This window comes from Peromyscus maniculatus, chromosome X (genome assembly GCF_049852395.1).
Source record: "Peromyscus maniculatus bairdii isolate BWxNUB_F1_BW_parent chromosome X, HU_Pman_BW_mat_3.1, whole genome shotgun sequence".
Lineage (NCBI taxonomy): Eukaryota > Metazoa > Chordata > Mammalia > Rodentia > Cricetidae > Peromyscus > Peromyscus maniculatus.
This window is the reverse complement of record NC_134875.1, coordinates 104908699-104933693: the sequence shown is the minus strand read 5'-3', so window position 1 is coordinate 104933693 and position 24995 is coordinate 104908699. Positions and strand designations below refer to the sequence as shown.

Genomic DNA, 24995 nt, shown 5'->3' with positions numbered 1-24995 from the left:
TATTTTATTATTTATTTTTACAAAGCTAATTATATATGTACTATATTGATATTCTATCTTTATTCTTTTCATGTAGTATTGTGTTCCCCAAAATATTGTGCACCCTAATAAACTTATCTGGGGTCAGAGACAGAACAGCCACTAGATACAAAGGCTAGAAAATGGTGGCACTCACACCTTTAATCCTAGCCTTCTGGAGGCTTGGATCTCTGTGAGTTCAAGGCCACACACACAGGAAAGAGCCTGGCATGGTGACACACACCTTTAATTCCAAGAAGTGAACCTTTAATCCCAGGGAGTGGTGGCAGAAAGCAGAAAGATATATAAGGCGTGAAGACCAGAAAATAGAAGCTTTCAGGTTGTGAGTAGCAGTTCAGCTGAGATCCATTCGGATGAGGACAGAGAGGCTTCCAGTCTAAGGAAACAGGATCAGCTGAGGAACTGGCGAGGTGAGGTGGCTGTGGCTTGTTCTGCTTCTCTGATTTTCCAGCATTCACCCCAATAACTGGCTCCAGGACTGATTTTATTAATAAGCCCCTTTAAGATTCCTGCTACATAGTATAGCTATTTATTATTTTTGTAAACATTTCTATTGTGTTATGTGATTATTTTTTTTTCAAGAGATTTCACTATGCACTCTATACTGACATCCAACTAAATATCTTCCTTTATCAGCCTCCTATGTTCTGGGATTACATCCATGTACTACTATACTCAGCATTTCTATTTCTCTGAATTTTATCAAAGATTTATTTGTAGTGATCTCAACCAAAATCAAGGTGAGATGTAATATTAATTGCAAATAAACTTTAAGAAATAAAATACTCACAACATATAAAAATTATCAAATAACTATGAGTTACAATCACTTGTAAGGTATTTAAATTCTAAATCATATTTGCAATTAAAATACATGAATCCTGAAAAGAATTAAAAGGAAAATTTTGACTATCCTTTCCACACAGTAAACTATCTCATTACATACCTGAAGTATTTATGGGGCCAGAAAAAGGCATTTAAAAAAACACATTTAATGAGCTTTATTAATTTAACATGTATAAAACACTGTATCTACCGGGTGGTGGTGGTGGCGGCAGTAGCGGCGGCGGCGGCGGCGGCGGCACCACATGCCTTTAATCCCAGCACTCGGGAGGCAGAGGCAGGCAGATCTTTGTGAGTTTGAGGCCAACCTGGTCTACAAAGCGAGTTCCAGGAAAGGTGCAAAACTACGCAGAGAAACCCTGTCTCGAAAAACAAAAACAAAAGAACAAAAAACACTATATCTTACAATGAAAGAATATACATTTCTTTCTCCTTAACCCTTTGAGTATAAATAAAAATTAGCAGTACATTACTCTCTGCTTACAGTCCAAATCTCAAAGCATTTCTGAGCTTGTATCCTATAGATTGTGTTCTCTGGTAATAAACAGGCTTGGAGGTAATAGGAAAAATTGATGGCTAATATAATTTGGAGCACATAGTGCACATATGAACACAGGTCTTGTACCTGAAGATAAATACTGAGACCTAATGTGGCCCCAGTCAATAACTATTGTCTTAGTTTTATAATTACATGGAAATTAATTCAGACAACAACCTACATCGCTGGAGGAGAATTAATAAACACAAGAATTTGATTCTACAGCTAATATATATTTTTCTGGTGTTCAGACACTGAACAAAAGATTCAGCTAAACCAATCTAGACTACTGATCCATATAAACTCAAAGACAATAAATTAATGTTTGAAGTATCAAATGAATGTTTTAAGTTGCAAAATTTGTGTTAATTTCTTTAACACTGAGTTTTAAGCTTATTTCCTATTCCACAAAGACAGAATTTTTTAAAATATAAAGAAAATAAATCACTACTATCGCTATTTTGTATTTTTTAAAATGTCAATGTATAATGAAATGCTTTAATTGCTCTTCCAAACTATAGCAAGAAGTCAGGAATGGGATGTAATTTTCACATAACATAGATACAAACAAAATTGCACATAAAGAAGATGTAGAAAATCCATATTAAGAATTTACCTGAAATAGTTCTGTGGCAAAATTCTGATATCCACCCCAGCTGTGATCTCCAAAGGAACAGGAGTAAAACATATAAATGGTGGATCAAAAAGTATCTTTGGTGATTGTATCTCTCCAATCAGACTTAATATTCTATAGTCAAATAGATTATCATTTAAACGAATAGCAACATCAGCCAGGTAGGTTACGGGCTCCCCTATAGAAAAAGGGTGCTATAGATTAGTTTACATTAAAAATGCATATATTGTAAGCATTACTATTAAAATGTACTATGATATTAAAGCTAAGTGGAGCAGAGTAGTTAACCCACAAACAATGCAGCTTGATGAAGAATTAAAGACTAAATGAAGCACTATTGTTAAAAAAAAATACAAAAAACAGTATGTCTTCAAGTATACCTTGTCTAGAGATGGAGTAAATCTTTTTAATGTATACTACATACGGGAGAAATAATTGTACACTTGGGAAGAAATGTTTACTACATGGGGGAAATACATAATACGTAAAATAAATAATACATGAAGTAGTGCAACAGGACTTCTTTTTTTCAGCTGTTTCCAATGCTTTAATAAAATCTTCTAATACCTTTTTGTATTCAGAACATGAAGAGGATATCACAAACTGAAGGATCTTAAGGGACTACTGAGAAAGGGGTTTTCTCAGTGAAATGCTCCCAGCTTGGAAGATTAAGAAAGGCTGCCAGGGCCACTGGCGAGATGGCTCAGCAGTTAGGACCCAGGTTCTATTCCCAGCCCCTCCATGGCAGCTCACAATTATCTGTACCTCTAGTTCCTGAGGATCGACCACCTGTTTCTGACATCAGCAGGCCCCAGGCAAACACAAGGAATATTATACACACATATATGCAAGCAAAACACTAATACTCATAAAATAAAAATTTTAAAATCTTTAAAAAAATAGAAAAATACTTACTTGGACAGAAATGTATTGAAATAGTATACGTTTCGTCTGGTTTCAGACTTCCAATCAGTGCAGTAAATTTGAATATGCCACTTTTGAAAAGTTTGACACTTTTGCCAATATCCAAAGACCACTGAACAGTTTTTTTTGAAATATTATGTAAAACAAGATCCTGTTCATATATACACAAAAGAAGAAATTTTTAAAATTTCATAAATGCATTATAAAATTTAGTTGTTAGAAACAAGATCTGAGGATTTGATTATGGCAATATTAAAATGCCAAATAGGCAACATAAAAGGACTCCTAAATAATTCTATTGATAATTTACAGCAAAAATACTAAGAAAATTTATGTTAGTTCATACTGACACACAAAAACAGAATGAATACTCTTTCTTACAGAAATAAAATCTAAACTACATATTTGAATGTGTTCTTTAAATTCCCTAATCCTTTGAAGATGATCACATCACTGCCAAAGAACAGACTAAGAAACTGGAGAACAATCACAAACCCAGCAGTTCCAATGAGTCACTGTGATGCTACATATGCTCCTCAAGTGATGTCAAATGTTCCCACTCTAACATCTCCCCACTAGACCCACAGAAAAAAAATGTGACTGTCCTCTAAATGCTGAAGAAGGCAATGCTAGGAGCTTTCCCTAAAGTTTCAGAAAGGACTATGACTCTTGCCAATACCTTAATTATAACCAAGAAATAAGTAGTCATTCAGATATCAAAACAACTGAATGAAAGTTCAATAATGTAAAATAATCTCCCATTTCAGAAAGGCACTTTCAAATCTATAATACATTTCATGACACTAAATTTATTTTCTCAGTTCCACATGAGATTTGTATATACATGGGATTTATTAAAAGAAATTTTACTATATTTTTATACTCTTCATCTAAAATATCCATTTTAATTTCAGCAAAAGTATTTTATTAATCCACATCTCTTAATTTCATACATTCTATTTTTATCAAAGCAATGTTATTTTCCTTATGTACTTTATCACCAGTGATAAAGATATTCAACAAAACTGATTGTAGGAATAATACACTAGACAAGAACGGTCAGGTGAATACAACTTCCAAAGAGATATATATGACGGTCCTTCTTAAACATTTATTTTTTCTTCTAAAGATAGTTCTAATTGGAAAATGCAGTGATGCACAGTAAGAAAAAAAACAGTAGACTGATGGATAAGTTACTTTATTATATAACAGCATTTTTTCATTATTTAAGACTGCTTCTTATCATACACACACACACACACACATATATATATACATACATTCATATATATGGAATATATTTGACAATAATTCAAATTATATATCTATGTATGTAGTTAAAGTAAGTCATTATATGTATGCTTGAATTAAAAATAAAAACTCTAAGTACCAATGAGGAGGCTGAGTTGGTAAAGTCACTTTCAGCAAAATTCTAGTGACCTACCAAATTCAAACCCCAGAATTCAGTAAGGGAAAAGAGAACCAATTCTACAAAGTTATCCTCTGACCCCACACACATGCCATGACATGCATGCCCACATAGACACATCATGAACTGATAGTTACAGAAATAAAATTTACGATGTTATTTTTAGGGGAGCTCAGAAGATGGTTCAAAGGGTAAAGTGCTTGTATAGCAAGCAAGGTAATATGACTTGAAATGTCCAGAACCTAACAAATGGCCAGATGCCATCATGCTTATCTATAAACCTGTGTTCCTACAGTGAGATAAGAAGTATGACAGGAAAATCCCCAAAAGACCATGGGCCAACTTGCTAAGCTTAAGCAGCTATGAACTCACACATTCAAGCATATGGTAGTGACACATATCATACACATAAAAAAACTATTTCTGAAAATTATAATAGGCAATAGGTCACTCTTTCAAATAATCAATTCAGTAAGTGAAAACTACAAAAATTACAAAATAATTATGAATTATGAAGTGTATTAATTATCTATATACCTGAATTCTTGTGATCTCCTTACTATGCTGAAGTTCATATAATGGGATTTTGAAGACAAATTCAGTACTCGATAATTTCAATGGTGCTCGCAATACTTTAAAAGAAAAGTAAAGATATTGATAAAATATTAATAAACAAAATGTGAACACTAATTAGTAGTATATTTTCCTAATCAAAAAGTAAAATTCCATTTCAAACAGTTCTAAGATATGTTGGTTTCCATATTTAAAAATTTTCATTTTTGAAATGAAAATTTGAAATGTATTGGCAATGAATTACATGAAAAACAAAACAATAACCATGAAATGGTAAAAATCATAAAATAAACTCAATATTGAAATAAGAAAGGACAAACATAATACCAAAAGATCAGTAGGACTAAGATAATAAAAATGGCCATCTTACCAAAAACAATCTATAGATTCAATGCAATCCCAATCAAAATTCCAACACCATTCTTTCCAAACCTTGAAAGAACAACACACATCTTCATATAAAAAACAAAACCCCCAGAATAACTAAAATAATCTTGCACAATAAAGGAACGTCCAGAGGTATCACTGTCCTTCACTTCAAGCCCTACTATAAAGATATAGTAATAAAAACAGCATGGTATTGGCATAAAAACAGACAGGTGGATCAATGGAATCAAATTAAAGACCCTGACTTAAATCCACACACCTGTGGACAACTGATTTTTGATGAAGAAGCCAAAATTTTACAATGGAAAAAAATGAAAGCATATTCAACAAATGGTACTGGCATAACTGAATGTTGAAAAACATAGAATTCACATAGATCCATATCTATCACCATGCACAAAACTCAAGTGGATCAGAGACCTCAATACACATCCAGTTACACTGAACCGGATAGAAGAGAAAGTGGGAAAGAGCCTCAAAAGCACTGGCACAGGAGACAACTTCCTGAACAGAAAGCAATGGAACAGGAGACAACTTCCTAAATAGAATACCAGTAGCACAAACACTGAGATCAACAATTAATAAATGGAACTTCATGAAACTGAGAAGCTTCTGTAAGACAAAGGACATGGTAAGTAAGACAAAATGGCAGCCTACAGAATGGGAAAATATCTTCACCAACCCTACATCTGATACAGGACTGATAGCCTAACTATATAAAGAACTCAAGAAACTAGATACCAAAAAGACTAATAATCCAATTAAAAACAGGGTGCAGATCTAAACAGAGAATTCTCAACCAAAGAATCTATAATGGCTGAGAGACAAAGAATTGTTCAACATCCTTAGCCATCAGGATTCTGAGATTCCACCATACACCAGTCAGAATAGCTACAATCAAAAACACTAGTAACAGCTTATGCTGGTGGGGATTTGGAGCAAAGGGAACACTCCTCCACTCTTGGTGAGAGTGCAAACTTGTACAGCCACTTTGGAAATCAATATGGCAGTTTCTCAAAATAATGGGAATCAAGTCTACCTCAAGACCCAGCCATACCACTCTTGGACACATACCCAAAGCATGCTCAATCATTAAACAAGGACACTTGCTCAACTATATTCATGAAAGCATTATTTGTAATATTCAGACCCGAAAAAAACTTAGATGACCCTCAAATAAAGAATGGATAAAGAGGCAGGCAGTGGTGGCTTATGCCTTTAATCCCAGCACTCAGGAGGCAGAGGCAGATGTATCTCTGTGGGCTCAAGGCCAGCCTGGTCTACAAAGCGAGTTCCAAGAAAGTCGCAAAGCTACACAGAGAAGCCCTGTCTCGAAAAATAAAACAAAACACAAATAAAAAACGAATGGATAAAGAAAATATGGTACATGTACACAACAGAGTATTACTCAAATGTTAAAAAAAATGCCATCAGGAAATTTGAAGGCAAATGGAGGGAACTAGGAAAAAAATCATCTTGAGTGAGGTAACCAAGACCCAGAAAGACAAACATTGTATGTACTCACTCATAAATTGATACTAGCTGTAACGGCTAACCATGCTACAATCCACAGCCCCAGAGAGGCTAGGTAACAAGGAAGGCTCAATGGGGGATAGGAATGCATAAATTTCCCTAGAAAGGAGAAACAGAAGAGATCTCCTGGGTAAACTGGGGGCTGGCAGGGATGGAACACGAAGGATTAGTTTGGGGGGGTGAGTAGAGGGGGAATGTAGTTAAAGAGACATCTTGATGGGAAGGGCATTTTGAGGTCAGGTAGAAACCTGGTACAAGGGATACTCCCAGGAATCTACAAGGATAATCCCAGCTAAGACTCCTAGCAATAATGGATAGGAAGACTGAATTGATCATAGCCTGTAATCAGATTGGTAACTATCCCAATTGTCATTAGAGTGACTAATGGAAACAGATGCAGACATCCACAGCCAAGCACTTGGCTGATCTCGGGGAATCCTGTTGAAGAGAGGGAGGAAGGATTGTACTAGCCAGGGTAGGTCAAGATCATCACAAGGGAACCCACAGAAACAACAAACCTGGGCTCATAGGAGCTCACAGACTATGGACTGATAGCTAGGAAACCTATATGGGACCATTCTAGGCCCTTTACATGTATCTGACAGTTGTGTAGCTTGGTCTACTTGTGGGACACCTAGTGGTAGAAACAGGGCCTGTCCCTAACGCTTTGACTGGCTTCCAGGAACCAAATCCTCATACTGGGTAGCCTTGCCCAGCCTTAATACAAGGGGAGGAGTTAAATCCTACCTCAATTTGGTATGCCATGCTTTGTTGACACCCATGAGAGGCCTGCCCCTTTCTGATCAGAAACAGAGGGGGCACGAGGTTGAAGAATAGGAGGAGAGGAAGAGGGGGAAACTGTGGTGGGGATATAAAATAAATGACTACGTTTAATTAATTAAAAAAAAAAGAAATCGAGTGGTGATTTTATTTTCTAATACTCCATATTTTGAAAACTAAAACTGATACTCTGATTTTTCTTTACTTTTAGATGTTAAGTGTAAATCTTTGACCAAAACACATCAACTGACTTTCATCTAACATACCAGTAGCTTGAACAAAACACGGTGGAATAAGTGGTGACACTCTTGGCATCAAAATCTTTTTCTTTGATGAATATTCGCAGTACAGTTCTGAAGCCTTAAAGGAATTAATATGGACAGGAAAGCTAAAGTCATATGTCGCTACCTGTCAAAAACACAAAAAATACTTACAACTTTGAGGATTTTGATACTGTTGATTCATCAAAATTACCTTATGGCATTGAAACTACATTTATTTAATAAAGTGAAGGCTATATTATATATTATTCACTATGTTAAGAATAAGTCTCTAAAACCATCAGGTAAATTACTTTTAAAATGCTTATTTATTAAAAACGAACCAGCCAGGTGGTGACACACGCCTTTAATCTCAGCACTCAGGAGGCAGAGGCAAGTGGGTCTCTGTGAGTTTGAGGACAACATGGTCTACAGAGTGAGTACCAGGACAGGCTCCTAAGCTACACAGAGAAACCTTGTCTTAAAATAAAACCATAAAAATGAACCAAATATCCAACAATAAAACCTAAAATATCTGGAGAAATAGAGAAAAGTCTTTGTGATCCTTGCATAGGCAAGGACTTCATAAATACTATGCCAAACATATCATTCCTAAAAGAGAATTATTAATCTGTATCATAAAAAATTTAAAACATTTATTCTGCTACAAATAATTTTAGGAACATAAAATGAGCCAAAACACATTTCTCATCAAAATTCTAACTAGTATCAAAAAATATACAAATAACATTCGGAGATCAATTATAAAATGGTCTAGATAATGAAAATATAGATGGGAGTGTGGGAAAGACATTTCAGAGAAGATATGTACACAGTGACACATTAGCACAAGCAAATATGTGTTACATCAAACATCAAGGAAATGCATATTGAAATCACAGGATGTGGCCCAGTGAGATGGCTCAGGGCATAATGATGCTTGCTGCCTAGCCTGATGATGTGAGTTCAATCCCCAGGACCCAATAGGTGCAAGTAGAGAACTTACTCCTACAACTTATTCTCTGACCTCCACCCACACAACCCACTACAAATAAATTTAAATTTAAAAAAGTGGAAAAATTACAAGAGGTACCATTTCTCACCTACACAACTGCTTAAATAAAATTAACAATAATCAATGATACTAAAGATGTTTGCACACTCACAATACACAGATACACAAACTACTGTTCAATGTCCCCGTAAGTTTCTAGAGTTGAACAGTAGAAAGAAATCAAGAAAAAAATGCTTTTTTTAAACTCGGAGATGTAACAAAAAAGCCCCCAATATCCTGACAACAAAGATGGTATCTAAGGACATATCTAGTGCTATACTCTACTAAGAGTACATGCTAACAAATAAAGTTTTATTATTTATAAATGAACATCAACCTCATATAACAGGCATCCTTTCAGATCTGGAGATTCACATTACTCTGGTTATGCAAAACACTGGGTTTTCATTTTATTTTATTTAACTGTATCTGACCATATCACTGTCAATTCCTTCTCTTGCTATGGAATCTTACATAAACCATCTGTTCTCATAACAAAATTGAGAAGCATAAAAAACAGAAGCATGTTTTATTTTAATGGCCATTTCAAAACACTCATTTCCATGATAATCTATTTCTGCAATAGTATCTGAAAATAGATATCAAGGAGTAAACTGACTAAATATATATAAATATAATTTGCTTTCATATTTCACACATAAAGAAAAAATACAACAAAATGTGTTTCATCTTATTTCTTCGGGAACTTCTTATCTAGACTTCAGAGACCAGTTACATTTTCTTTCTTCTCTTTCTCTGCTTCTGATTGAACTGTTGTTTTCCATTTGCAAATTAAAATAAATCAACATTCTATACTATATGCCCAAACATGACTGACAGTCAACCCTTTGTAACCATGAGGCATGGCTCTAGGACATAATTTATAGTCTTCCCATTCCTAAGTGTGAACAGTAAAATGAGAGGATGCATATTATACAAATAATTTGTATATAATTTTCACAACACAGTCATACACTTTTGATATTTTTCTTTTATGTAAGAGGTGTTTTGACTGCATATATGTATGTATACCATATGTGTGCCTAGTGTCCACAGAGGTCAGAAGGAGGCATGGGACTCTCTGGAACTAGAACGATAAACGGTTGTGAGCAAGTATATGGGTGCTCCAAAGTGAACCTGGGTTTTCTGCAAGAGCAAGGGAGCTCTTACTAAGTGTCTTAGAGTTAGAAGAGTTACCACGACCATAGCAACTTCAGTAATGCAAAGCATTTAATAGGTACTGGCTAACAGTTTCAGAGGTTTAGTCCTCCTTAATTGTCATGGTGGGAAACATAGCACCCTGCAGGCGGGATGGTGCTGAACAGGTAGCTGAGAGTTCTACATCTGGATCAACAGGGCAGCAGAAAGAAAGAGTGACACTGGATAGGTTATATAAGACCTCAAAGCCCATCCACACAGTGACACACTTCCTCCAACAAGGCCACTTCTACTCCAACAAGACCACACCTCCAAATAGTGCCACATACTATGAGCCTATGGGGACCATTTTCTTTCAAACCATCATAATCACTCAGCTATATCTATAGTCCTCAATTTTTTATATTTATTTACATAATATATAGATATGTATAGATTTGTTGCATGCAACAGTGCTTATGTGGAAGTCACAGGACAAAGTGAGACTTGTTCTTTCACCATGTGAGCTCTAAGAATTCAATTCAGGTCATCAAGCTTGGGAGCAAAAACCCTTACCCTACTGAGCTACCTTGCCACCTCCTTTAAATCTAGACTACTTAAAAAATTTAATATAATATTAATAATATATAGATAGTTGTTAAATTATATTGCTTAGGGAATAATGACAAAAAATAATATGTGCACCATCACAGATGCATATTTTTCCCAAGTATCTTTTATTTTGTGGTTGCTGAATCTTCTCATTAAGGACCAGTGGAAACATCAGGCCAACTATGCATCATTTTTAGCCAATTATTTTATTTTTAATGTTTTTCTGCATATAATAGGACTTATATTTTAAAGTAAAATATAGTCAAATAGTGTTTCAAACTGTCACTCTCTTCCTATTATTGGATGGAGATGGGTTCCCAATCACAAGGAAGAGAGCAATAGTTTATAGAAATACAAAGACAAGGAATTGGGAGGCTAAAGTTCTAGATTGGCTTCTATGGGGATATAAAAAATTACTTAAGAAATGAGAGAAGCATGCAAGACTCATTAGGAGACTGGGAATCAGAGAAAACCTACCTGGGTGGGAGGATATATTCACACAACACAAAATTCAAAGAAGCAGGACCTTTAAACAAAGATAGCCTAGAAAAAATCAACCCAAAAAGGACTCCAGAAAACATTAACTTCTAGGCCTACACTAAGAGCCAGAAGGACTATTAAAAAGGAAAACCAAGACAAAAAAAAGCAGTTCCCTTGATAAATGTGTGTGTGTGTGTGTGTGTGTGTGTGTGTTCAGTGGAATGAATGATTACTGGGGAGTGAGTAAATAGGGATGATGGAAATGTAGAATCAGAAGATGGGGTAAAGAGAACAAAATCCACATATGAGGGGAATCAGAGGTGACAAAGATGAAAACATATTCCATAGGGATGTTCTACTATTATAGGAAAACATGAGTTAAAAAGTGGATTGAGTTCTGATAAGTTAGTTCTGACAGTTATTGGCTATTGAGGCTTAACTGATGGATCTAGTATTAAATCTCAAAGTCAAGGTTATAGGCACTGAATATACAAGAGAAGACATACATCAGTCAAAGAAAATGATAAATATAAAAACCAAAGCATCCAGAAAACTTTGGAAGCTATGAAAGATGAAACATAAAAATAGAGGACGGAAAAAGAAACTGAGCTCAAAGGCCCAGAAAATATTTTCATGTTTTCAACAAATTCACAGAAAAATATTCTTAACCTAAAGAAGGAGATGCCTATAAAGGTACAAGAAGCATACAGAAGAGAGAGAGAGAAAAAAAAACCTAGACCAGAAAAGTCCCCTCACTACATAATAAACAAAACATACAGAATAAAGAATATTAAAAACTGCAAGGGAAAATGACCAAGTAATATATAAAAACAGACCTATTAGAATTGAACTTGACTTCTCAATGGAGGCTCTAAAAGCGAGAAGGGCCTGGATGTTTTGCACTCTAAGAGACCACAGAGGCCAGCCTAGACTGTACCCAGCAAACTTTCAATCACCATAGATGAAGAATATAAGATAGTCCATGATTAAGTCAAATTTAAACATTAATTCTTTCCGAATTCAGCAATACAGAAGGCACTAGAAGGAAAATTCCAAACTAATGAGGTTAACTACACACATGAAAACACAGGGAATAAATAATTTCACACCAGCAAAATCAAGAGAAGGTAAACATGTGTGTGTGAACTTACTTGCTTGTTCATGTGCACTAACACACACATGTACACACCCACACCCTGCAACCAACACCAACACCAACAACACCAAAATAACAGGAATCAGCAATCATTGGTCCTTGACATCTCTCAATATCAATAGACTCAATCCCCTCCCCCTCACAAAAGCACAGATTAACAAAATAGATACAAAAGCAGGATCCCACCTTCTGCTATATCCAAGAAACACACTTCAATATCAAAGATAGACATTACCTCAGGGTAAAGGGTTGGAAAAAGGATATTCCAAGAAAATGGACCTGAGAAGCAAGCTGGTGTAAACATTTTAATATCTAACCAAACAGACTTCAAACCAAAACTAATCAAAAGAGATGGTGAAGGACACTACATACTCAATGGAAAAATCCACCAAGATGGCATTTCAATTCTTTTTTTTTCTTTTATAATTTAATTTAATTTTACATATTAGACACAGATTCCCTTGCTCTCCCCCCTCCCGCCCCCCCTGCCTTCCCCCCAGCCCACCCTCCATTCCCATCTCCTCCAGGGCAAAGACTCCCCTGAGGATTGAGTTCAACCTGGATCAGGCCCTCTGAATAGGTGAGACAGTTGATTGGCTTGATCTGTTTGGGAGGCATCCAGGCAGTGGTACAGGGTCTTGTGCTCATTGCATGAGTTGGCTGTTTGAAACCTGGGACTTATGCAGGGAAGCTTGGCTCAATCTGGGAAGAGGGGACTGGACCTGCCTGGACTGAATCTACCAGGCATTTCAATTCTTAACATCTATGCCCCAAACACAATGGCCCCCAAGTGTGTAAAAGAAACACTACTACAGCTTAAAGCACATCTTGACCCTCACACACTGAAGTGGGAGACATCAATAACTGACTCTTACCAATTTACAGGTCATTCAGATAAGAACTAAATGGAGAAATACTGGAGCTAACAGATGTTATAAACCAAATCAACCTAAGATATTTACAGAACACTTCACCCAAACACAAAAGAATATACCTTCCACTCTGCACATCACAGAACTTTCTCAAAAATGGACCACATACTCAGGCATGAAACAGATACAAGAAAACTGAAATCACTCCCTGCATACTATCACACCACCACAGATTAAATCTAGTTATCAACAACAACAGAAAGACTACAATCTCAGGGAAACTAAACAACTCTATTGTATGATGTGGTGATATTTTGTTTGTGCTCTAACAAATAAAGCTTGCCTGGAGATCAGAGTGCAGAGCTAGCCACTAGAGGCCAGATAGTGGTGGCACACACCTTTAACCCTAGCAATTGGGAGGAGAAAACAGGAAGTGATATGACTAGGTGGAGAGAGGAAGTGATAAGGCGGGGTAGACACAGGAGTTTGCCCTTTTTGTGAAGTCTGAGAATTCCTAGAGTAATTCCTATACATAAATAACAAACAAACTGAGAGAGAAATCAGGGACATAACACCTTTCCCAATAGCCCCAGATAATATAAAATAGCTTGAGGTAACTCTAACCAAGCAAGTGAAAGACCTGCACAATAAGAATTTTAAGTCCATGAAGAAAGAAACTGAAGCTATCAGAAGATGGAAAAATCTCTCAGGCTTTATACATCAGTAGGATTATCATATTAAAAATACCATCCTACCAAAAGCAATCTACAGATTCAATGCAATCCCCATCAAAATTCCAACTCAATTCCTTACAGACCTTGAAAGCTCAATTCTCAACTTCATATGAAAAACAGACAAAAACCTCCAGGGCTGGGCAGGGGTGGCGCTTGCCACTCGGGGAGGCAGAGCCAGGCAGATCTCAGTGAGTGCAAGGCCAGCCTGGTCTACACAATGAGATCCAGGACAGGCACCAAAGCTACACAGAGAAACCCTGTCTTGGGGGAAAAAAAACCTCCAGGACAGCTAAAACACAATACTGAACAGTAAAAGAAAAAAAAAAACTGCTGGATGTCCAATCATTCTCAATTTCAAGTTGTACTACAGAGCTATAGTCATAAAAACAGCATGGAATTGGCATTAAAACAGACATGTTGATAAATGGGATTGAGCTGAAGACCTGGACATAAATCCACACACATATGAACACTTGAGTTTTTATAAAGAAGCCAGAAATACACACTGGGAAAAAAAAGCCGGCATCATCAACAAATGGTGCTGGTCAAACTGGTTTTCAGCATGTAGAAGAAAGCAAATAGATTCATATTTATTACCCTGCCCAAAACTAAAGTCCAAATGGATCAAAGACCTCAACATAAAACCAGATGCACTGAACTTAACAGAAGAGAAAATGGGGAACAGCCTTGAATGCATTGGCACAGGAGAAGACTTATTTAACAGAGCACTGATAATGCAAGCACTAAAATCAACAATTAATAAAAGGGACCTTATGAAACTTAAAAGCTAATGTAAAGCAAAGGATACTCGCATTTGGACAAAGCAAAAGCCCACAGAATGGGAAATGATTTTTACCAACTCTACATCTGATAGAGGACCAATATCTAAAATATATAAAGAGCTCAATAGACTAGATATCAAAAACCCAAATAATCCAATTAAAAATGGGATACAGCCGGGCGGCGGTGGCGCACACCTTTAATCCCAGCACTCAGGAGACAGAGGTAGGTGGATCTCTGTGAGTTCGAGGCCAGCCTGGGCTACCAAGTGAGTTTCAGGAAAGGCGCAAAGCTACACAGAGAAACCCTGTCTCGAAAAACCAAAAAAAAAAAAAAAAAATGGGATACAGATCTAGACAGAGAATTCTCAATAAAGGAATCTCAAATGGCTAAGAATGACTTAAAGCAATGTCCAACATATTTAGTCAGCAAGGAAAGGCAGATACTTTGAGATTCCATCTTACATCTGTCAGAAATGGCCAAGATCCATAGCACAAGTGACAGCTCTTACTGGCGAGGATAAACAAGGAATACACTCTTCCATTGCTGTTAGAAATGAAAACTTCTACAGCCCCTATGGAAATCATATTGAACTCCAGGTTCAATGAATCATCCCTCCTTTTTAAATTGCTTATACTTCTTTATCTTGGGTGTATGAATGTTTATCCTGAATGTATGTATGTGTATCTCCTGTATATTGGGTGTCAATGGAAGCCAGAAGAGTGTGTTGGATGTCCTAGTACCTGAATTAGAGATGTTTATGAGCCACCATGTGGGTGCTGAGAATTGAACTAGTTTCTTCAGAAGGGGGCAACAAGTACTCTCTAGTCCCCCTGAGTGATCACCCTCAACTAACATTAGGATGTTTGAAAAAGCCATAAAGAAAAATTATTTTATAAGTTTACTTAAAAATACATATAGGTGTATATATGTATATATATGCAGAAATGTATGTGTATATACAAATGAAAATATAACACACACACACACACACACACACGCACGCACGCACGCACGCACACAGAGACAAAAACTGAAACAGAGATTGAGAAAGTTTAAATGGAGTCATGCCAGGTGGGGCTACAACGCTTCTCCTAAGAACCATACACTAACAGAAACTTTAAAGCCAGTAAGGGAAAACTCAAGTTGTTGGTCAGGAGCTGTCCAAGACACTCCCAAAATGACATAAGTGATTGCAATTACCCTTAGTTCCCTCCCAGAACTTGAAGGTAAGACTACTAACCACAGCAATGACTAGACCAGTTTGATATCCTCAATGATAAAATAGTGGCACTGTTTTCACAAGGGTAATTGGATTTAAGGCAGGTTCAATAGGAGGGAATTCCTGCCTGGTATTGCAAACCTATACAAGTACCCATGGACAGAGAGGTCATAGACTCTAGAAGTAAAGCTACAATGTCATTTTCATAAGCCACTGTATCAGAGAACTAGTATGGCTGTTGAATAGTGTCTTCTAGACATGAGGCAAATTGCTTCTGTGATATCTAAACAATATGGTTGCCTAACCAAGACCCATATAATGACAACACTACCAGACATGTCAAGGTGGATGGGGGGATTATTATTGCTTTCACTTAGTAAATCATTTTCTGCACTTACTGGTACAAATAATTTAACTACACTGTTTTTTGTTTATTTGTTTTGTTTTGCTTTATTTCTGATGCATAAATCTTACACTATAATTGTGAAAAAGGAGCTCTCAGAGGGTAGGCTCAGCAGTTAAGAGGACACTGACTGCTCTTCCAGAGGACCCAAGTTCAATTCCCAGTACCCACGTGGCAGTCTGTAACTCCAAGATCTGACACCCTCACACAGACATACATGCAGGCAAAACACCAATGCAAATAAAAATAAATAAATTATTTTAAAAAAGAAGCTCTATCCTTATCATTTAATAAATCTGAAACAAAAGCATACTGCAGCTTACTTCTTAAACTTAGCCAGTGATACCCATTCCTTATAGGCACATTCCAATAAAGGTTCTTTCTTTTATATTGATTGTTTTTTCCAGTTCAAAAATATCACTGGTTATCATGGGAACAATATTAACTAAGCATCAAGGAAACAACATCTTTTAATTGTTCACAATATTTTGGGGGATTTCAGATAATGATTCCAAGAGTCACCTTCAAAAATAATTATAAAATACAAGGTAGCTTGAATATAAGTTGTTTTCTCATTGGCTTAATCCTATCATTCCTTTACAACATATCATATTTCAAGTTTGATAGTAAGTACAGCAAAGACAATATAATCATAGTTCCCCATGGATTAGGCATATCTAATGTGGGAGTCCACAAAGATTCCAACTTGTGGTTTGACTCAAGGTCAGAGTCAGAGTGATATTGCTCTCCAAGGCAGCATAATAATAGAGTGCAAAGGCATGGTTACAAGGTGTCTTATGCTTCAAGGCCTAATAACAAGACGCTTTGCATGGGGCATGTTACCAAGTATGTTGAAGGGTCTATACTTGGTTGTGCATTGTACTTTGAACTTGAAATGGGGAGGTCTTAGCCGGGCGGTGGTGGCGCACATCTTTAATCCCAGCACTCGGGAGGCAGAGCCAGGCAGATCTCTGTGAGTCCAAGGAGCAAAGCTACACAGAGCAACCCTGTATTGAAAAACCAAAAAGAAAAAAAAAAAGAAATGGGGAGGTCTTAGGCCTTTCCCCTTGCTAGTGTATAAAAAGCCCATTAGAAATAAAGAGCGGGTATTGACCCAGGACCCTCCAGAAGATATCCTGTATTTCTGTCTTTTTCTTCATCTATATTTCCATCTAGCATTTCTCAATTCCTCACTCCCCTCTTCAAAGAACCCTTTGATAGATCAGGGCTGAACTCCAACATTGAATTCTGACAATCTAGTAATTACATTACTGAATTAAAAGTTATAGCTATGCATAGTCACTCCTTAGAATAAGACCCACTCAAAACAGAACTTAGGTGATATCTGATAGATTCTTAAATAGCTAATCTGTAATCCTACTACTCTTCCATGATATGAGTAACAGAAAACCGAACTTACTTCTACAGGAGAAAATGCTATGCCACATTCCACAGAAGTGCTTTCTTCTACCTCTATGGCATACATATAAGGAACTTCTGTATTTTTGAACTCTCCTATAAAAGAAGAAAAATGATATATAAAACATATATATATATATATATATATGGCAATATTATTTAATGTGAACCCTGAAAATGTCATTATAATACTCATAGCAATCAAAATGCAACTACTGAAATACCTAGGGGTAAAGCTGCATAAAATTTCTAGGTGAACAATGATTCTTAATACCAAATTTATACCACCAAATCTCACATAAAAATATGCAACACAGAATCAGGAAGTAAATAATTAAAAGTCCATTATAAAATTTTTCCAAAGTTAAATAAATATAGTAATATTCTGATGAAGGTGGAAAGGAATAAGGAGCAACTGACTTGGTCATAGTTGTCAAAATAGCTAAGAAATGACCTATGTAATGAAGGGGAGGCAAAGACGACCGAGGTCTTATTTGATCACCAGAAAATTCACAAATTTACAAAGAATACCAATTACTTCAATTATCCATCATTTATTTTTGAGGAGACACTTAAAATTTCCTTTCAGAAGCACATATTTCTTCATATGTACATGTGATTGATGCATTAGTATTAACTATTGCCACCCTACTATTATAGGGTCTCAAAGAATATTAGTCATTAAAAACAACATCATAAAAACAAGGCAAACAATTTCACAAAAGAAAAATTCTTGTCAAAATGGGATTATTTCAAGAATAAATATATTATGTATTAATACCTTTGTCCCACATAAATTAATTGCTCAAAGTTCAAGTGGAAGTTGCAGTGGAACCCCTTTTCTTTACACAAAACAATCTGTAAACTCTACTCCCCACATTACACTTACCTTATTAATCCCACGAATGATAATCTTAGTTGACTCTATCTGGAAATCAAATTTAGTAACTGATCCCGTCTTTCTTCTCACTCAAATTCACTTACCCATGGTTTGATAGGCAAACCATGGAACAAATTAATCCATTGACTGTATACTAATACTAAAACTTTTGTGGCCGAAGAAAATATACAAAATATATCAATATGAAACATCAAAGAATAGATAACTAGGATAGATAAATATATATAAAATAAGATAGTTTAGCTAAACAAATATTTAGAAGCAAATATGAGATATATGTAAAAAATATTTCCCATTGCTCCCTGGTATATTTTTCTTTCCTTGATTATGCCATCAACTAATTATGTGCACAGTACTTGAATAGACAACTTTACTAAAAATAAAAATTATAAATATGGTACTGTATCTTATGGAATATACACTCTATGAAGGTTAAAAGAAAAAACAAAAATGAAACATGTACACAGAGCCCTCTACTACTGGCAGAATCTGGTTAGTTTCATAGTAAAAAGCAAATATATTTCCATGTACTTAACAAGAGTTCAAATGAGACTATCAATGATCCATAGAACACAGGAAGATGCAACCAGTTTATAAGAGATGGTAAGACCTCAAGGAGCATAGAGAAAAGGGATGTATTATTCTAGGAAATTCAGGGCTGTTGAAATGTAGGATATAGTATGGTTCCAGAAGGCAATCTATGGTGCCTACAAAGAGCAGTAACTAGAATGACAAAGTGAAGTCGTGCATAAATGTATTGTTATCGTTTCCAGCATCCTACTAGCCACTTCTGGAGTTCCACAACCTTGCATGTGCTGTCAGCATTTAAACAAAATGCCTAGTCACCCCAGGGCCTTATGTCCTACTTAATCTGTGCACAGAATGGCCACATAATCTATGTGCATGCATGGCACGGCTACATAAGCCCCTATACACATGCTCGAGGTTATCCTAAAAAACGGACTCTACCTGTTCCCTTCCCCATTCAGCCATACCTCTTTCCGGCAGGCTTGCTCACTCTCCCTCTTTTCCTATTTCCCTAGTAAAACTCTTAAAGTTGGTTTTGTTGTATCTCGTCTGTTCTCACGCTCAGTAAATACAGTATGTATGTTAACATTACTTTTCCCATATGTCAGTCTATCAAATAATACTTAGAGGATTTTGTTGGAAATCAATAAGATGTCAAAGACAGACATGTATCTGTTAAAATATTTATAAGAAAATACATTTTCAGAATGGCTTAAGAAAATGTTTTACTGTTACTAGCTATTAAAATCAACTTATGTGCTTTGTTCACTTTGTGCAGCCTGTTTCTCTGAAACACTGCTAATGGTAAAAGGAAACCAAGAGAGCTTTTTAAGTAGAGAAATTTGATCAGATCTTTGAATATAATACTCTGTGGAATAGGAATAAGGAGGGGTTGGAAGCTGAAATTCATATGAAAAGATAACAGCGTCCTTGAAGAGAGGCTTGAACTAGACGTAAGTCAATTATGAGAAGAAAAGCACTATGCAAAAAATTGCCAAGAAGAGTCGATTCATGGAACAAGAGTGTATGGGTAACCAGAATAAAGTGTCAAAAGGCTAAAAATTGCTTCAACATACACATTTTAATAAATAAACATAGATTTCATATAGATTCCCAATAGTCTAGTCTAAACTTGCCATAGACAACTAAGTAAGATACTCAAACAGAGTGCCTACTTAATCATGATCTTACTCCAGCATTCTATTAACTATGAACTGAACTCTCAGATACCTGGATCTTAGGGTCAAAAATCAGAAATGGTTGGAAATTCCCTCCTCCTCAATACATGCACCTACATTATTATCGGGTCAGATAATTCCTCATTTGTCTGTATTTGTACTCTCTTCCTTCCCTTGGCCAGTTCCCCTGCCTGAGTCCAGAGCTATCATCACTTTTCACTCTTGTGGCCACGACATCAATCTCCCTATCTTCCTCCCAGCACCTTCTCCTTAAACTGCAGAAGAAAAGTGCAAGCCTAATTATGCCATTGCCTGCATATAAATCCTGTAATCATGCAGCTTAACCTCTAAAGGTCCAGAAAGTCATTAATCCCGACACTTGAGAGGCAGAGACAGATGGATCTCTGTTAGTTTGAGGCCAGCCTCATCTACAGAGGGAGTTCTAAGCCAGCCAGGCTACACAAGTGACACCCTGTCTCAAAAAATAAAAAAAAAATCCACAAAGGTACCTTCACAACCTTGGTCTCACACTCCAGCTACTAATCACACTAACTCCTTACAAGGGTTTTACTCCCATTCTTTCACATATACACTTGTTTATTTTTTTCAATTCCTTAAGATGTATAATAAATATCAGTGTTCTGATAACTAGTCTAAACTAGTTTTTCCCCAATGTATATTCCTTTAACAGCATGTGAGGAACTGTCTTGCATTATTAGTCACGTTATATGGTAAAAACCTGATTTTTAGTTTACCTACTGCTATAGGTAGTCACCATTTGTCACCTAGACCTAATACTTATATTTCTTGGCTTTACTCTACCTTGACTTCTCTAAAACAGTAAGTCAAGCTTCCTTGCTATTTCTCCTGATTAAGTCCCATCACAGAAAGCACCAGCAAAATAGTCCCAAGTAGGAGATGAGAAAAAGTTAAATGTTTATCCTCTACTCTCTCACAAGCCTTGGTTGCAGTTCTAGCAATGGCTCCATTGCTTTGTCACTATAGTACTTAGTAGTTGCCTCACTGTCCATAACATCATCGTCTGCTAGATCACCAATGTACTCTTTCCTCTTGTTCCTTTAGGATTAGAGATAATAGCAGCTTCCACCCACTTTTTCCTTAATACTGCCCTAGACTCCATACAATCGTTCTCTAAGTCTATTTAGTCAAACCCTCTGAATGGTTCACCTGTTTGTCACTGAGATGCTGACAGATAACCTTACTGTTCACTTCTTAAGATCATAGAAAATGTCTTAGTTATCTTATAGACTTAATCTACTGTTGAGGCTAAACTTTTGATTTGTCAAATATTTACTGATGAGGAATTAACTAAGTCAATTGGAAAAACACATTTTCTGTAAGGGTTCAAATAACAGATACTCTATACTTTGAGAGACACGATTTCTAACCCAACTCTTCAATTCTGCCATTTTAACATGAAAGCAGCAAAAAGCAACAGGCAAATAAATCTACATTCTAATAAAACTTGGTTTATAAGAAAAAGTTAAAACCAGATTTGGCCCATAAGGCTTAGTTGCTAAGTAAAAAGGAAACAATACACTCATACAAGTATACATATACATTTCATTTAAACTAGAATAAACATATAGACTCATGATACATGAGTACACACAAGAGGGAAGACTGCAAACAATTTTGAGAATGTAAAATTAACAATTATATTTTAAGTTACAGCATAAACAATTATATAACATACTTGTTACATGAACCTAATTAGTAAATACAGCTATATATCATGTTATTCAAGTGTTCTAATAGTACAATATATTAAAACAAGTAAAATCATAACAAATTATGGGAAATAACTGCCATTGTCATATGTTACTAATAATTATACCTTAGACAATTTAAAACTACTTTGCTTTATAATACTACTACAATATGAAACATATACCTGCATTTCCCCTGAAATCCATTGCAAAAAGTGGAAAATCTTTTAGATTGAACTCCACTTTGGCCCGTGTCACACCTCTGTTTTTTATAACAAATGGAATAACTTCTGTAGTGCCAACATAGGTGCCACTGAAATTAAATACATTCTAAAAATCAAAAAAGAAATAAAAATTAAAAAGTAGAATGCTTTACAAATATATATATATATATATATATATATATATATATATATAGAGAGAGAGAGAGAGAGAGAGAGAGAGAGAGAGTGTCAAATTTATATTTTGATATTTGTCAAGGTGATCAAGGTGATTAACTGCTAAACATATCTCTATAAAGATAAAACTTTATCTTTCTCTTGCCCATATTCTGTATGTAAAATACCAAAACCCATTAAATCTGCTCCCCTTCTTCAACCTCTTTACTAGATTGTATCTGTATAATAATAGTAAGTAGTCAACTATAATTTAGTTCTAGATTTTTAAATTTTCAAATTGTTCCCTTCAATAACTAAGTCACAAACTCCCTGTCTTATATTTGCCCTCCCCCTACCATCAACAGGACAAGGTCCAAGCTCATGAGCAATATTTTAGTCCAAGTCCTTCAGTGCTTCATATTCTAGGTCATCTAAGCTCCTTTCTCATCCTAACACTTAATATTTCAGTAAGCTCTATGATTTTGCATTTCAAACTAACACGAGATAGATATTTCAACCTTGTGCCTCTTAATCATGGTGTCTCTACTGCCAAGAAGCCCCTTCTCTAAAATGTAGTTACCTGATAAAGCTATGCATCCATAAAAAGCTCATATAAACCATAATTAGTTACACTGTGGTAAGGCTGACTTATCACTTATGCTTATTTTCTTGGTGACATCACAACATCTGTTCACATATGTAACTCTCATAATGAAGAACAGGATTCATTTTCATATACGTACACATGTGTTTCTGTCCTTGTGTGTGTTCATGTTTATATGTGCACTGGATGCTTACTGAGTGTATGTTAACTCTTGCTCATACACCAAGTATGTGATTCTATCAGAAACTCTGTAAGGTACATCATTATACAGTTACTATAAGATCAACTCCTTCACAAATGAAGCACGCAGAACATTAGAAGGACATTGTAGCAACAGTATTGTAATATTGAGTAAAATACTTTATTATGATCAACAGACAATTGCTTCATTTAAAATATCAACCTATTTTATACAAAAAAATGGAAAACTCAATAAATGTTTGATGTTTTCCAAATATATAAACATTACTTATTCCTTGATTATATGCTCATTTAGTTAAAATCCGTAATTGTTATTAAGACACAAACCTAGTGCTATAACTATTACTACAGAGATTCTAAATGCATTTTTAAAATGACATATGACTACTGCTGTTGTTACCATTATTAATTAGATGTGATTTTGATATAGAGTCCAGGCTGTTATCTAATTTGTGATCCTTCAACCTCAGCCTAATTAATGTTACAATTACAGGCAAGCTGTACCAAAACTGGTGAGTAAATTATTTTTAAAAGAAAGCTATAAATGTAAACTTCAAATAATAAGGGCTTACTGAAAAATGCAGATCAATATAAAGTCACATAAATTATTGTATTTAAGAGTAATGTGTAAAGTGTGCCCCAAAATGGATTTGGCATAAGTAAATAGAGTAATAAACATCTCAATATTCAATATTTTCCCATAGAGTATACTAACTAAAGGGAAAGACACTTTGGCTTTTATACTATTTAATTTTCCTTTTTTCCATTTAATTGCAGTATAATTGTTTTTCACACACAACACATCCTGACTATGGTTTCCCTTCCCTCTACTCCTATGAGCTCCTCCGCATCTCCCCTCCCATCTGGATCCACCTCACTTCTGTTTCCCATTAGATAAGAAAGATAATTCTATAGGATTATAATAAAATACAATTAAAATATAGTAAGACAAAAACTAGTGCATTAAAATTGGACAAAACAAACAAAGAGAAATAAAAGAGCCTAAGAATAGGCACAACAAACAGAGATCTACTCGTTCACACACTCAAGAATCCCATAAAATCACTAAACTGGATGCCATGATAGATATGCAAAGAACCTGGTTGTAGATCCATGCAGGCCCTGATTGTGCATGCTGCCTCAGTCTCTGTGAGTTCATGTGTTGATCATGTTGATTTACTGGGCCTTGTTTTCTTGGTGTCCTCCATCTCCTCTAGATCTTACATTCTTCATCTTCAATAATCACTACAGTCTTAAATAGGCTAGCGGAATGTCTGCTGATCTATGGATCTATGCTTCTATCACTGAACAATAGGAATCAGAAACTAAAGTCTTTTCTCTAAAATTTTTGTTGTGCAATTAAAGCACAGACCAGCACTGAGGTACTTAGGCAGCCAGTTAAGCTTTTTAATCAATGCATTTTATAATTTAGCACCACAATGGCACCAGGTACTGGGGAAACAATTGGAAGAAAAAAAAGTAGCAAGCAATCTCAAAATAAAAGAATATTTTATATGGTGAAAAAGCTCACAGAGTATAAGAGGTTGATAATATCTTATAAATGTCAGACTGGAAGAACATGAAGGCCTGATTTGAACATCTAATGAAAGTTTCTTTGGGTAAATGGACCAGAACTTATCCTTCAAAGTGTTGTAAAAAGGGGTGTG

General features: G+C 35.6%; 1 protein-coding gene across 5 annotated transcripts in view; it reads right to left on the bottom strand.

Annotated features, from left to right (window-relative positions):
* Window positions 1–24995, bottom strand: part of Cfap47 (cilia and flagella associated protein 47) — a 234556-nt gene that overhangs the window by 164525 nt on the left and 45036 nt on the right. For all 5 annotated transcript variants that reach the window (XM_042269235.2, XM_042269236.2, XM_076562695.1 and 2 more), the window contains exons 20-25: window positions 22332–22476; window positions 17811–17905; window positions 7947–8088; window positions 4945–5039; window positions 2970–3129; window positions 2037–2232 (exon numbers count right to left, since the gene is read on the bottom strand). In XM_042269235.2, the coding sequence (XP_042125169.2) occupies window positions 2037–2232; window positions 2970–3129; window positions 4945–5039; window positions 7947–8088; window positions 17811–17905; window positions 22332–22476 (833 nt within the window). The remainder of the gene's footprint in view (window positions 1–2036; window positions 2233–2969; window positions 3130–4944; window positions 5040–7946; window positions 8089–17810; window positions 17906–22331; window positions 22477–24995) is intronic.